The 13,669-nt window shown below is 53.7% G+C and overlaps 1 protein-coding gene across 1 annotated transcript in view; it reads right to left on the bottom strand.

Annotated features, from left to right (window-relative positions):
- Positions 1–12,385, bottom strand: part of ZFC3H1 (zinc finger C3H1-type containing) — a 62,035-nt gene extending 49,650 nt beyond the window's left edge. The window contains exons 1-2 of the mRNA XM_038756055.1: positions 12,327–12,385; positions 12,069–12,262 (exon numbers count right to left, since the gene is read on the bottom strand). Of these exons, the coding sequence (XP_038611983.1) occupies positions 12,069–12,262; positions 12,327–12,385 (253 nt within the window). The remainder of the gene's footprint in view (positions 1–12,068; positions 12,263–12,326) is intronic.
- Positions 12,386–13,669: the final 1,284 nt, after the last annotated feature.

Raw genomic sequence — 13,669 nt, forward strand, 5'->3', positions numbered from 1 at the left:
GCTGTCTCTGAAAATACTCGGTCTGGTCCCCAGAGGAATTACGGTGCTGTCCTTGGATCTATGGCGCAATCGAGTCACGCTGCGGAGGAGCCTCCGGGAGACAAGGCGACCCTTCCTCGCACAGAAGAGCAGAGCTTGCTGATGCCCACGGGGGGACTGGACGAGAGCAAACCCGTCACCAGTTATGAAAACCCATTCAGGTACCTATCGCGCTGACAGTGGAATCTCTCGCACTGAGCCCCGTGGAACTGACAAACTCAAATTGGCCATGACTTACATCTCCTGAGTGAATGTATCGAATACCCGCTAGACTGAAGAAAAACAAAACCCCCAGATGAACCCATGATCAAAAGTGTTATCTCATCAACTATTTACAGATCCAAGTATAATTTCTTTAATCAATCAATCGCATTTATTGAGCGCTTACTGTGTGCAGAGCACTGTACTAAGCGCTTTATATTAACATCTGTCTCCTCTTCTAGACCGTAAGCTCGGTGGGGGCTGGGAATGTGTCTACCAAGTCTGTCGTATTTATTAATAATAATAATAATAATGGCATTGATTAAGCGCTTACTATGTGCAAAGCACTGTTCTAAGCGCTGGGGTAGATACAAGGTAATCAAGTTGTTCCACGTGGGGCTCACAGACTTAATCTCCATTTTACAGATGAGGTAACTGAGGTACAGAGAAGTGAAGTGACTTACCCAGTCACACAGCTGACAAGTGGCAGAGCCAGGATTCGAACCCGTGACCTCTGACTCCAAAGCCCGGGCTCTTTCCACTGAGCCATGCTGCTCTTCCAAGCGCTTAGAACAGTGCTCTGCACACAGTAAGCGCTCAAATACGATTGAATGGTGGAACTAATGAATGTTTGATTCACTCCAAACTAATACTGGCTGTACAGTAACCCCCACAATGCCAAGACAGTTACATGCTAGAGAAGCAGAGAGGCTTAGTGGAAAGAGCCCGTCTCCATCCCCACCCCGCCTTAGCTCCTTCCCTTCCCCACAGCACCTGTATATATGTTTGTACATATTTATTATTCTATTTATTTATTTTACTTGTACATATCTATTCTATTTATTTTATTTTGTGAATATGTTTGGTTTTGTTCTCTGTCTCCCCCTTCTAGACTGTGAGCCTACTGTTGGGTAGGGACCGTCTCCATAATGTTGCCAACTTGTACTTCCCAAGCGCTTAGTACAGTGCTCTGCACACAGTAAGTGCTCAATAAATACGATTGATTGATTGATTGATCCATCACTGGGCATCAGGGAAGTCATAAAGGCAACCAATGATCTAGTTCTTCAGAAGACACTTCCCGACAAATCCCCATCCTCGCTTCTCGGGTCAACCCATGGCTTAAGACCTCCAAACCAGATCAGGACTCCAGCGATCAATGCTATTAACTGAATGCTTACTATGGGCAGAGAACTGTACTATGCACTTCAAAGAATACCACAGAGTTGAAAGACGCAATCCCTGCCCTTAATGAGTTTGTCTTTATCTTTTTAAATGGCAGTTTAGGGTTGGGGTAGATACAAGCTAATCAATTAGGACACCATCCATGTCAAACATGGGGATCACAATCTTAATCCCCACTTTACAGATGAGGTAACTGAGGCAAAGGGAAGTTAAGCGACTTCCCAAGGTCACACAGCAGACAAGTGGCAGAGCTGGGATTAGAACCCAGATCCAGGCCCGTGCTCTGTCCGCTAGCCCACACCGCTCCCCATCTACAGGGAAAGAGACATTAAAATAAATGGCTTAGCGGAAAGAACCCGGGCTTGGGAGTCAGAGGTCGTGAGTTCTAATCCCGGCTCCGCCACTTAGCTGTGTGAGTTTGGGCAAGTCACTTGGCTTCTCTGGGCCTCAGCTACCTTATCTGCAAAATGGGGATTAAGACAGTGAGCCCCAAGTGGGACAACCTGATAACCTCATATCTATCCCAGCGCTTAGAACAGTGCTTGGCACGTAGTAAGCGCTTAATAAATACCATCACCATAACATTAACATAAATTGCATTTGGACATAAGTGCTGTGGAGCTGAGGGTGGGGTGTGCTTAAAGAGTACAGATCCAAATGTGCAGGCGAGGCAGAAGGGAAAGAGAGTCGAGGAAAAGGCCTCTTGCAGAACACGTGCTCTTAATAAGGCTTTGAAGGAGGGGAGAGCGGTCGTTTGCCAAGTATGATGGGGAAGGGAGTTTTCAGTCAGCTCCTCGGTAAACTGGGGATTAAGACTGTGCGCCGCATGTGGGACATGGATCGGGTCCCACCGGATTATCATCGATCTATCTCAGCGTTTAGAACAGTGCCTGGCCCGTAGTAAGTGCTTAACAAAGACCATATTTTTTAAAAAGGAGGAAGGACAACAAGCAAGCTGGCGCTAGAGGTGTGAAGCGTGCGGGCTGAGTTGAAGCAGGAAATCAGAGCGGTGAGGTGGGAGGGGGCGAGCTGATGGGAATGATTTAAAGCCGACGGTAAGGAGTTTCTGTTTAATGCAGAAGTGGACGGGACACCATTGGAGGTTCTTGAGGAGTGGGGAGACTAGGACTGAATTTTTTTTTCCGAGAAAAATGATCTGGGCGGGATGTATTTTTGGAAAAATCATCCGGATCTCCCGAATTTTTAAAAAAAACGATTCTGGTCGGCACCTTTTTAAGACAAATGATCTGGGCAGCAGAGTGACACTTGGACTGGCGGGGAGACAGGAGGCAGGGAGGATGGAGGAGGCGGATACAGTACGCCAAGGAGGATATAAGTGTTTGGATCAATGTAGGAGCGATTTGGATAGAGGAAAGGGCAGATTTTAGCCATGTTGTGAAGGCAGAACCAAACGGGATTTGGCGACGGGCTGAATCCGTCTGTTGCTTCTTGTGGTCCGGGACTGCGTCTGCTGATTCTGCTCTATTGTACTCTCCCAAGAGCTTAGAACAGTGCTCTACACATATTAAGCACTCAGTAAATACTACTGAATGAATGAGGTGAGGATAAAGCATGCAATCCCCTTGCCCCCTCCTATCTCACCTCGCTATTCTACTATGACCCAGCCCACACACTTCCCTCTCCTCACTGTACCTCTATGCCATCTATCTCGCCGCCAACCTCTTGCCCACATCCTGCCTCCGGCCCGGACCGCCCTCCCTTCTCATATGTGCCGGAAAGTTACACTCCCCACCTTCAAAGCCTTATTGAAGGCCCACCTCCTCCTAAGGGCCTTCCCTAAGCCTTCACTTCCTCTTTTCCCACTCCCTTCCACGTCGCCTCCAACCGCACAGCACTTGGGTACATCTCTGTGCTTTTATTTATACCAATGCCCGTCTCCCCCTCAACTGTAAGCTCACTGTGGGCGGGGAACGCGTCTGTTCTATTGTTGTACTGTACTCTCCCAAGTGTTTAGTCCAGCGCCCTGCACATAGTAAACACTCAATAAATATGACCGATTGGTATGGCCTACAGTGATGAAAAAGACAAGGGGAGGTCAGGGTTTGGGTGGGAAAATGAGGAGTTCCGTTTTAGACGTGGAGGGGAGAGAAAGAGGGGGGTTCCGGGTAGAGATGTCCTGAAGGAAGGAGATGAGGAAATGCAAGACTGCAGAAGGCGAGAGTAAATTTGGATACTATCCACGTAAAAATGATGGTTGAAGCTACGGGACCGAATGAATTCTCCAGAAGGGGTGTCAATGCCGACGGCGAATCAGTCCATCGTATTTACTGAGGGCTTACTAAGGGCACAACACTGTTAAGCAGTCGGGAGAGTACAACACAACAGAATTAGCCCACGTTCCCTGCCCATAACGAGCTTGCAGTCTCGACGGGGAGAATACAAGACGATGCAGAGCTGAGCCTTGAGAGCCCACCCCAATGTCAAGAGGGTGGGAAGCAGAGGAGGGGTCTGCACTCAAACCCACTATGGTGTTTGGCTTTGTCCTTTAGCCAAGTGCGCCCAGCAGTTCTATCTACTCTGGTACCTTCATCCACTTGTACCTCTTTAACTTTCCCCAGAAGCACCACAGAAGCAGGAATCCCAACTACTTTTCGGTGTGACCCTCTACCGCTTAGTTCTGTGCACAGAGGTGATGACGACAGCGACAGAGGGGAATGGAGGCAGACTTACGACTCTTCTCATGAGCCTGCCTTCTGAGAGTGTGTTCTGCCTTCAGTCAAAAGCGACTAATTCACGAAAACGGCACCCAGTTACCAATAAACAAAACAAAAATCATCAGGAATCCATTGTAGCCATGAATTTTCTTCCTCTTTCCAAACATTTTTATGAGAAATTCTACAGCGGCACAAAGTACCGACTGCTTCTTTTCCTTTTCTCTGCCCACTGTCTGAGGACCCTGACAGTCACATTCAAGTGTCCCCACAAAGGGAAGTCGGGGTGGGGGGGAGGGGGTGGAGGGTGATGGGGAAAAAGGAGACTGGGATCATTTACAAACAAGGTAACTGGTGAATAGGAACACTGTGGCATACCTGGGCGTCAGAAGACCTGGATTCTCATCCCAGTTGCGCCACTTGCCTGCGGTGTGACCTTGGACAAGTCACTTTACTTCTCAGTTTCCTCCCCTGTAAAATGGGGATTCGATGCCCGTTTTCCCTGCTACTCAGACTACGTTCCCAATCTGGGACAGGGATTACGTCTGACCGGCTTAGTCCGGATCGACCCCAGTGCTTGGCAACAGGTTGAGCACTCACTACCCCAATTATTACCATTATTATTATTTAGTTGGCCAAGGCTGCGTCGGGCAAAACTGCGACTGAAAATCATCCGCGGTATCTGTATTTCCTTAAAGGTCCCAGTAAAATACAATACACCCAGTTCACCGCACAATAACCCGGATGACACATTAGGGAACATTCTTATTCCACTTGGACCCTATTCTTGTATAACACGACCCTCAGACTGAGGGTCTTGGTTCAGGAAAAAGTCGTGACAACCAAAGCACGATGCTGCTGCTGCTGCTACATTGCCCTCCTCCGCCTCAGCCGTGCTATACTGAACCATACAGGAGTTTGTACGATCGCAAGTTCACAGTACTAATACATAGTAATTAGGATTGGGTATAAGCCATTATACCCAACAGCAGACATAACGTTGGAACTTATACTTGAAAACGTCAGCCCCGGTGCTTTCTTCAAACCATTTGCCGGCTCACGAATTAAATCAGTGGTTGATTGATCAAACACTTCCCAGAACGCGGTTTCTTCAACGACGCAAACCACCCCACACATTAGCAAACTCCCTGTATTTACCTCCTGTGGCTTTCTACTCTACTGAGGCTGGAAGTAACTGAAAAACCCAGTGAGAGGGTGTACAGAAAGTGCTTGGGCCGCCCTGCGGACCCGACCGCCTTACAGGATTCTGGGCCGCCCTGACATAGGCACAGAGAGTTAGCGGGGTAGCAGCAGGGTGGGTAACTTGGGGGAGAATGTCCAAAAATGTAGTCTACAATGCCGTCGGCTCTCCCCCTCTTCCTCCTCCTCCCCTTTCCTCTCCCATCACACCCCACCTGGGGCTCTTCATCTCTTTCAAGCAGCATTCTCTCTCTCCCACCTCCGAGTCTCTGTTCACGCCATTCAATACTTCGGGTACTTGTTAAGCGCTTGCTATGTGCCGAGCACTGTCCTAAGCACTGGGGTAGGCATAAGGTAGTCCCACACAGGGCTCACACTCTTAATCCCCATTTTCCAGATGAGGGAACTGAGGCCCAGAGAAATGACACGACTCGCCCAAGGCCACACAGCAGACACGTGGCGGAGCCGGGGTTAGAACCCATGAGCTTCTGACTCCCAAGCCCTTGCTCCATCCACTAGGCCATGCTGCTTTTCGAACAATCATAATATATTAATAATAATAATATTTCCTCCCACCTGTACTCTATGGGCCTTCAAATATGCCAAACTTTGTGAAAATCACAAGCCCTCCAGGAAGCCTTCCCCAGTTAATTTTTCTTCTCCCAAGATCACATTCATTCATTCATTCAATTGTATTTATTGAGCGCTTACTGTGTGCAGAGCACTGTACTATCCTCCCAAATACCATCCTGGCATATTTCTGTGCCAACCAAGCACTTCCACACTGACCCACGGAGCTTCGGGACCTATCAACTTACCCTATTTAAAAACTCCCTTATCCCACATACCCAATTAATCTACGTAACCAGTTGGCCTTTTTCGTCCAAACTGGAAAGTGCTCTGTGTCCGTCCACTCCATTAAACTACAATAATAATAATGATGGCATTTATTAAGCACTTACTATGTGCCAAGCACTGTTCTAAGCACTGGGGGGATACAAGGTGATCAGGCTGTCCCACGGTGGGGGGGCTCACTATCTTCATCCCCATTTTACCAATGAGGTCACTGAGGCCCAGAGAAGTAAAGTGACTTGCCCAAAGTCACCCAGCTGACATTTGGTGGAGTCGGGATTTGAACCCGTGACCTCTGACTCCCAAACCCATGCTCTTTCCACCGAGCCATGCTGCTTGTCTAAATCTACAAGATCCCAGAGGGATCCCAGGGTTCCCAGAGGGAACCGTGCCTTCGTAACCCTAGTGAGCTCTCCAGGTCCGTAGAACGGTACGCCACACAGAGTTGGCGCTCAATAAATACTACAGATTGGCTATCGATCAGGAAGAAATGTTATTATCAGGGTACTAATACTATAATCACTAGTCTGGTCATCAAGGGGCACAGTTCATTGGAGTTAGGTTGGTGTTTAGGCTTGCCTGGGGCCATTCTTTAAAAGAAGGAATATTCCATTAGAAAATGTATTGTCAAAAAATGTCTGGCCCCCCTTTCATAGGAAACATGGCGCGATCTACAATATCAGCCCCAAATCAAAAATAAAACGAGCAGGGCAGAATGGAGAAGCAGCGTGGCCCAGTGGAAAGAGCCCGGGCTTGGGAGTCAGAGGTTATGGGTTCGAATTCCGGCTCTGCCAATTGTCAGGTGGGTGACTTTGGGCAAGTCACTTCACTTCTTTGTACCTCAATTACCTCATCTGTAAAATGGAGGTTAAGTCTGTGAGCCCCCCGTGGGACAATCTGATCACCTTGTAACCTTCCCAGCATTTAAAACAGTGCTTTGCACGTAGTAAGTGCTTAATAAATGCCATCATTATTATTATTAATGGGCGTAAGACTTGACAACTCTGGTTTGGCAGATGGTCAGATGATGTTCTCTAAATTGCCTTGGCCTTCGGCCACAAGGAACCTAAGGTACTTTACCTTAGGATAGCAACAACCAACTCCACGACTATCCCGGGAAAAAAACATAACTTTACCATAGATTTCGGGATTCCGGGCCCGGTGCTGACGAACAACATTAATAATAATGAAAACAATGGTGGTACTGTGTGCCAAGTGCCGTACTAAGCGCTGAGGCAAACACAGGATAATGATAATAATAATGATGGTATTTGTTAAGTGCTTACTGTGTGCCAAGCACCATTCTAAGCGCTGGGAGAGATACAAGGTTGTCCCAGGTGGGGCTCAGAGTCTTAATCTCCATTTTGCAGATGAGGTCACTGCGGCCCAGAGAAGTGAAGCGACTCGCCCAAAGTCACATAGCTGACAAGCGGCGGAGCCGGGATTAGAACCCACGGCCTCTGACAACCCAGCCCGGGCTCTTCCCGCTAAGCCACGCTGCTTCTCTAGAAGAAACAAGATCATCAGGTGCCACGGGGGCCTCTCTCTTAGCAGGAAAGAGAAGGGGCATTGGGGGCTCTCTTTTAGGGAAAAAGGGGGGTCACATCCCCATTTTGCAGATGATGGGACTGAGGCCCAGAGAAGCTGGGGGCTTCGCCCCAAGCTGACAGGCCGGCAAAGGGGCTCAGCGGGACGGATTACGGCCTAATCGTTCAATCGTATTTCTCGAGCGCTTACTGTGTGCAGAGCACTGTACTAAGCTCTTGGGAAGTACAAATCGGCAACATATAGAGACGGTCCCTACCCAACAACGGACTCCCGGTCTAGTCACAGAAAGCCCGAGCTAAGGAGTCGGAGGATGTGGATTCCGATCCCGGCTCCGCCGCTTGTCCACCGGGTGACCTTGGCCGGGTCACTTCCAGACCTCATCTGGAAAACATGAGCCGCACATGGGCCGGCCTCCTCTTACCTCGTGGGTCCCCCAGTGCTTAGCACAGCGCATCTGCTGGGTGACCCTGGGTGAGTCACTTCCCTTCTCCGGAAAACATGAGGATTGGGAGCGCGAGCCGGCCTCCTATTACCTCGTGGGTCCCCCAGCATTTAAAACGGCGCATCTGCTGGGAGACCTTGGCCAAGTCACTTCCCTTCTCCGGGCCTCATTTGGAAAACATGGGGATTGAGAGCGTGAGCCACACGTGGGTCGGCCTCCTATTACCTTGCGGGTCCCCCCAGCGTGTCTGCTGGGTGACCTTGGCCAAGTCACTTCCCTTCCCCGGGCCTCGTCTGGAAAACATGAGGATTGGGAGCGTGAGCCAGCCTCCTATTACCTCGTGGGTCCCCCAGTGTTTGGAACAAGCACATCTGCTGGGTAACCTTGGCCAAGTCACTTCCCTCCCCCGGACCTCATCTGGGAAACATGAGGATTGAGAGCGTGAGCCGCACGCAGGCCGGCCTCCTATTACCTCGTGGGTTCCCCAGCGTTTAGAACGGCGCATCTGCTGGGAGACCTTGGCCAAGTCACTTCCCTTCTCCGGGCCTCGTCCGGGAAACGTGAGGATTGAGAGCGTGAGCCACACGCGGGCTGGCCTGCTATCGGCTGGGTGACCTTGGCCAAGTCACTTCCCTTCCCCGGGCCTCGTCTGGAAAACATGAGGATTGGGAGCGTGAGCCTGCCTCCTATTACCTCGTGGGTCCCCCAGCATTTAGAATGGCGCATCTGCTGGGAGACCTTGGCCAAGTCACTTCCCTCCCCCGGGCCTCATCCGGGAAACACGGGGATTGGGAGCGTGAGCCGCATGCGGACCGACCTCCTATTACCTCGCGGGTCCCCCAGCGTTTAGAACGGCGCATATGCTGGGAGACCTTGGCCAAGCCACTTCCCTTTCCCAGGCCTCATCCGGGAAACACGGGGATTGAGAGCGTGAGCCACAGGCGGGCTGGCCTCCAATCTGCTGGGTGACCTTGGCCAAGTCACTTCCCCCCCCCCCGGGCCTCACCCGGGAAACACGGGGATTGGGAGCGTGAGCCACATGCGGACCGACCTCCTATTATCTCACGCCCTCCCCCCCCCACCCCCAGCATTTAGAACAGCACATCTGCTGGGAAGTCTTGGCCAAGTCACTTCCCTTCTCTGGGCCTCGTCCGGAAAACACGGGGATTGAGAGCGTGGGCCGCAGGCGGGCTGGACTCCTATCTGCTGGGTGACCTTGGCCAAGTCACTTCCCTCCCCTGGGCCTCGTCCAGGAAACACGAGGATTGAGAGCGTGAGCCGCACGTGGACCGACCTCCTATTACCTCGCGGGTCCCCCAGCGTTTAGAATGGCACATCTTGGCCAAGTCACTTCCCTTTCCCGGGCCTCACAATAATAATAATAATAGCATTTATTAAGCACTTACTATGTGCAAAGCACCGTTCTAAGCGCTGGAGGGATACAAGGTGATCAGATTGCCCCACGGGGGGGGCGGCTCACAGTCAATCCCCATTTTACAGATGTGGTAACTGAGGCCCAGAGAAGTGAGGTGACTTGCCCAAAGTCACCCAGCTGACAACTGGCGGAGCCGGAATTCGAACCCATGACCACCGACTCCAAAGCCCGGGCTGTTTCCGCTGAGCCACGTGGATTGAGAGCGTGAGCCACAGGCGGGCCGGCCTCCCATCTGCTGGGTGACCTTGGCCAAGTCACTTCCCTTCCCCGGGCCTCGTCTGGAAAACATGAGGATTGGGAGCGTGAGCCGGCCCCCTATTACCTCGCGGGTCCCCCAGCGTTTAGAACGGCGCGTCTGCTGGGAGGCCTTGGCCAAGTCACTTCCCTCCCCCGGGCCTCACCCGGGAAACACGGGGATTGGGAGAGTGGGCCGTACGCGGACCGACCTCCTATTACCTCGCGGGTCCCCCAGCGTTTAGAACGGCGCATCTTCTGGGAGACCGTGGCCAAGTCACTTCCCATCTCCGGGCCTCATCCGGGAAACACGGGGATTGGGAGCGTGAGCCACAGGCGGGCCGGCCTCCCAGCTGCTGAGTGACCTTGGCCAAGTCACTTCCCTTCCCCGGGGCTCATCCGGGAAACACGGGGATTGGGAGCGTGAGCCGCAGGCGGACCGATCTCCTATTACCTCGCGGGTCCCCCAGCATTTAGAAGGGCGCGTCTGCTGGGACACCGTGGCCAAGTTGCTTCCCTTTCCCGGGCCTCATAATAATAGTAATAAGAGCATTCATTAAGCACTTACTATGAGTAAAGCACTGTTCTAAGCGCTGGGGGGATACAAGGTGATCAGATTGTCCCATGGAGGGGCTCAATCAATCCCCATTTTACAGATGTGGTAACTGAGGCCCAGAGAAGTGAGGTGACTTGCCCAAAGTCACCCAGCTGACAACTGGCGGAGTCGGGATTCGAACCCATGACCACCGACTCCAAAGCCCGGGCTGTTTCCGCTGAGCCACGTGGATTGGGAGCGTGAGCCGCAGGCGGGCCGGCCTCCCATCTGCTGGGTGACCTTGACCAAGTCGCTTCCCTCCCCCGGGGCTCATCCGGGAAACACGGGGATTGAAAGCGTGAACCGAAAGCGGACCGACCTCCTATTACCTCGCGGGTCCCCCAGCGTTTAGAACGGCGCATCTGCTGGGAGACCTTGGCCAAGTCACTTCCCCTTCCCGGGCCTCATCCGGGAAACGTGAGGCTTGAGAGCGTGAGCCACAGGCGGGTCGGACTCCCATCTGCTGGGTGACCTTGGCCAAGTCACTTCCCTTCCCCGGGCCTCGTCTGGAAAACATGAGGATTGGGAGCGTGAGCCGGCCTCCTATTACCTCACGGGTCCCCCAGCGTTTAGGACGGCGCGTCTGCTGGGAGGCCTTGGCCAAGTCACTTCTCTCCCCCCGGGCCTCATCCGGGAAACACGGGGATTGGGAGCGTGAGCCGCATGCGGACCGACCTCCTATTACCTCGCGGGTCCCCCAGCGTTTAGAACGGCGCATATGCTGGGAGACCTTGGCCAAGCCACTTCCCTTTCCCAGGCCTCATCCGGGAAACACGGGGATTGAGAGCGTGAGCCACAGGCGGGCTGGACTCCTATCTGCTGGGTGACCTTGGCCAAGTCACTTCCCCCCCCCCGGGCCTCACCCGGGAAACACGGGGATTGGGAGCGTGAGCCACATGCGGACCGACCTCCTATTATCTCACGCCCTCCCCCCCCCCCCAGCATTTAGAACAGCACATCTGCTGGGAAGTCTTGGCCAAGTCACTTCCCTTCTCTGGGCCTCGTTCGGAAAACACGGGGATTGAGAGCGTGGGCCGCAGGCGGGCTGGACTCCTATCTGCTGGGTGACCTTGGCCAAGTCACTTCCCTCCCCTGGGCCTCGTCCAGGAAACACGAGGATTGAGAGCGTGAGCCGCACGTGGACCGACCTCCTATTACCTCGCGGGTCCCCCAGCGTTTAGAATGGCACATCTGCTGGGAGACCTTGGCCAAGTCACTTCCCTTTCCCGGGCCTCACAATAATAATAATAATAGCATTTATTAAGCACTTACTATGTGCAAAGCACTGTTCTAAGCGCTGGAGGGATACAAGGTGATCAGATTGCCCCACGGGGGGGGGCGGCTCACAGTCAATCCCCATTTTACAGATGGGGTAACTGAGGCCCAGAGAAGTGAGGTGACTTGCCCAAAGTCACCCAGCTGACAACTGGCGGAGTCGGGATTCGAACCCATGACCACCGACTCCAAAGCCCGGGCTGTTTCCGCTGAGCCACGTGGATTGAGAGCGTAAGCCACAGGCGGGCCGGACTCCCATCTGCTGGGTGACCTTGGCCAAGTCACTTCCCTCCCCCGGGAAACACGGGGATTGGGAGCGTGGGCCGCAGGCGGGCCGGCGTCCCGTTACCTAGCGCTTAGCACAGCAGGCGGTGGTCGACGGAAGGATACGGGTCTTCCTGGGGGAGGGGGCCCTCCGCGGCGGGGGTCCGGCAGCGGCGGCTGTGGGGGCGGCTCCGGCGGCGGGGGCGGCGCTGGGCCCCCCGCCCCTCGGCCTGGGGCCGCCTCGCCCCCGGGCCCAGCGGCCCCCGGAGCCCCCGCCGCCGGAGCCCCCGGCGGAGCCCCCCGCGGCCGCCGCCGCCGCCCTGGGCGTCGGGCCCCCGGAAGCGGAGCCGGTGGAGGGCCAGGTGGCTCCGCTCCCAGAAGGACGGCCGCCCGCGGAACGCCTCCTTGGCGCGCTGAGGGTCCGGGGCCGCCGGGGCCGCCATGGCCGCCGCCGGGGCCGGCGGGAAGACCCGCGAGGCCGCGGGGCAGGACGACGACGACGAGGAGGAGGAGCAGCCGTCCCCGCGGGGAGGCCTCCGCCGGGGGTCCGGGCCCCCGCCCCCGCCGCCGCCGCTGCTGGTGTCGTCGTCGCTGATCTCGCCATCTTCCAGCTCCCCTTCCTCCCTGGGCGACAGGCCGCGCCCGGCCGGGGCCGCCATGGCGCCGCCCCTCAGCCCCCCAACGACCCCACTTCCCCTCGCCTCCTTCCCGAGCCCCGGGGCCGACGCCTCGCGAGAGCAGGGCGCGAGGACGGAGCCCCGCGTCACCCGACTCTCGCGAGAGCACGGGACGGCGCGGGGCCCCACGGGACTGGTAGTCTTCGGAGGGGCGGCGCGGGGCCCGACGGGATAGGTGGTCATTCATTCAATCGTATTTACGGAGCGCTTCCTGTGGGCACAGCACTGGGCTAAGCGCTTGGGAACTACAAATTGGCAACATATACGGAAGGTCCCTACCCAACAGTGGGCTCACAGTCTAGAAGGGGGAGACAGACGACAGAAGGAAACATATTGACAAAATAAAATAGATAGAATGAATATTCATTCACTCAATCGTATTGAGCGCTTACTGTGTGTGCAGAGCCCTGTGCTAAGCAATTGGGAAGGACAAGTTGGCAACATATAGAGACGGCCCCCACCCGACAGTGGGTTCACAGGCTAGAAGGGGGAGACAGAGAACAAAACCAAACCTATTGACAAAATAAAATAAATAGAATGAATATTCATTCACTCAGTCGTATTTATTGAGCGCTTACTGTGTGCACAGCACTGGGCTAAGCGCTTGGGAAGGACTAGTTGGCAACATATAGAGACGGTCCCTACCCAACAGGCTAGAAGGGGGAGACAGACGACAGAACGAAACCTATTGACAAAATAAAATAAATAGAATGAGTATTCATTCACTCAATCGTATTTATTGAGCGCTTACTGTGTGTGCGGAGCACTGGGCTAAGCAATTGGGAAGGACAAGTTGGTAACATCTAGAGACGGTCCCTACCCAACAGTGGGATCACAGTCTAGAAGGGGGAGACAGATGACAGAACGAAACATATTGACAAAATAAAATAAATAGAATGAATGTTCATTCATTCAATCGTATTTATTGAGCGCTTACTCTGTGTGCAGAGCACTGTGCTAAGCAATTGGGAAGGACAAGTTGGTAACATATAGAGACGGTTCCTACCCAACAGCGGGCTCACAGGCTAGAAGGGGGAGACAGACGACAGA

This window comes from Tachyglossus aculeatus, chromosome 14 (genome assembly GCF_015852505.1).
Source record: "Tachyglossus aculeatus isolate mTacAcu1 chromosome 14, mTacAcu1.pri, whole genome shotgun sequence".
NCBI classification, from domain to species: Eukaryota; Metazoa; Chordata; class Mammalia; order Monotremata; family Tachyglossidae; genus Tachyglossus; species Tachyglossus aculeatus.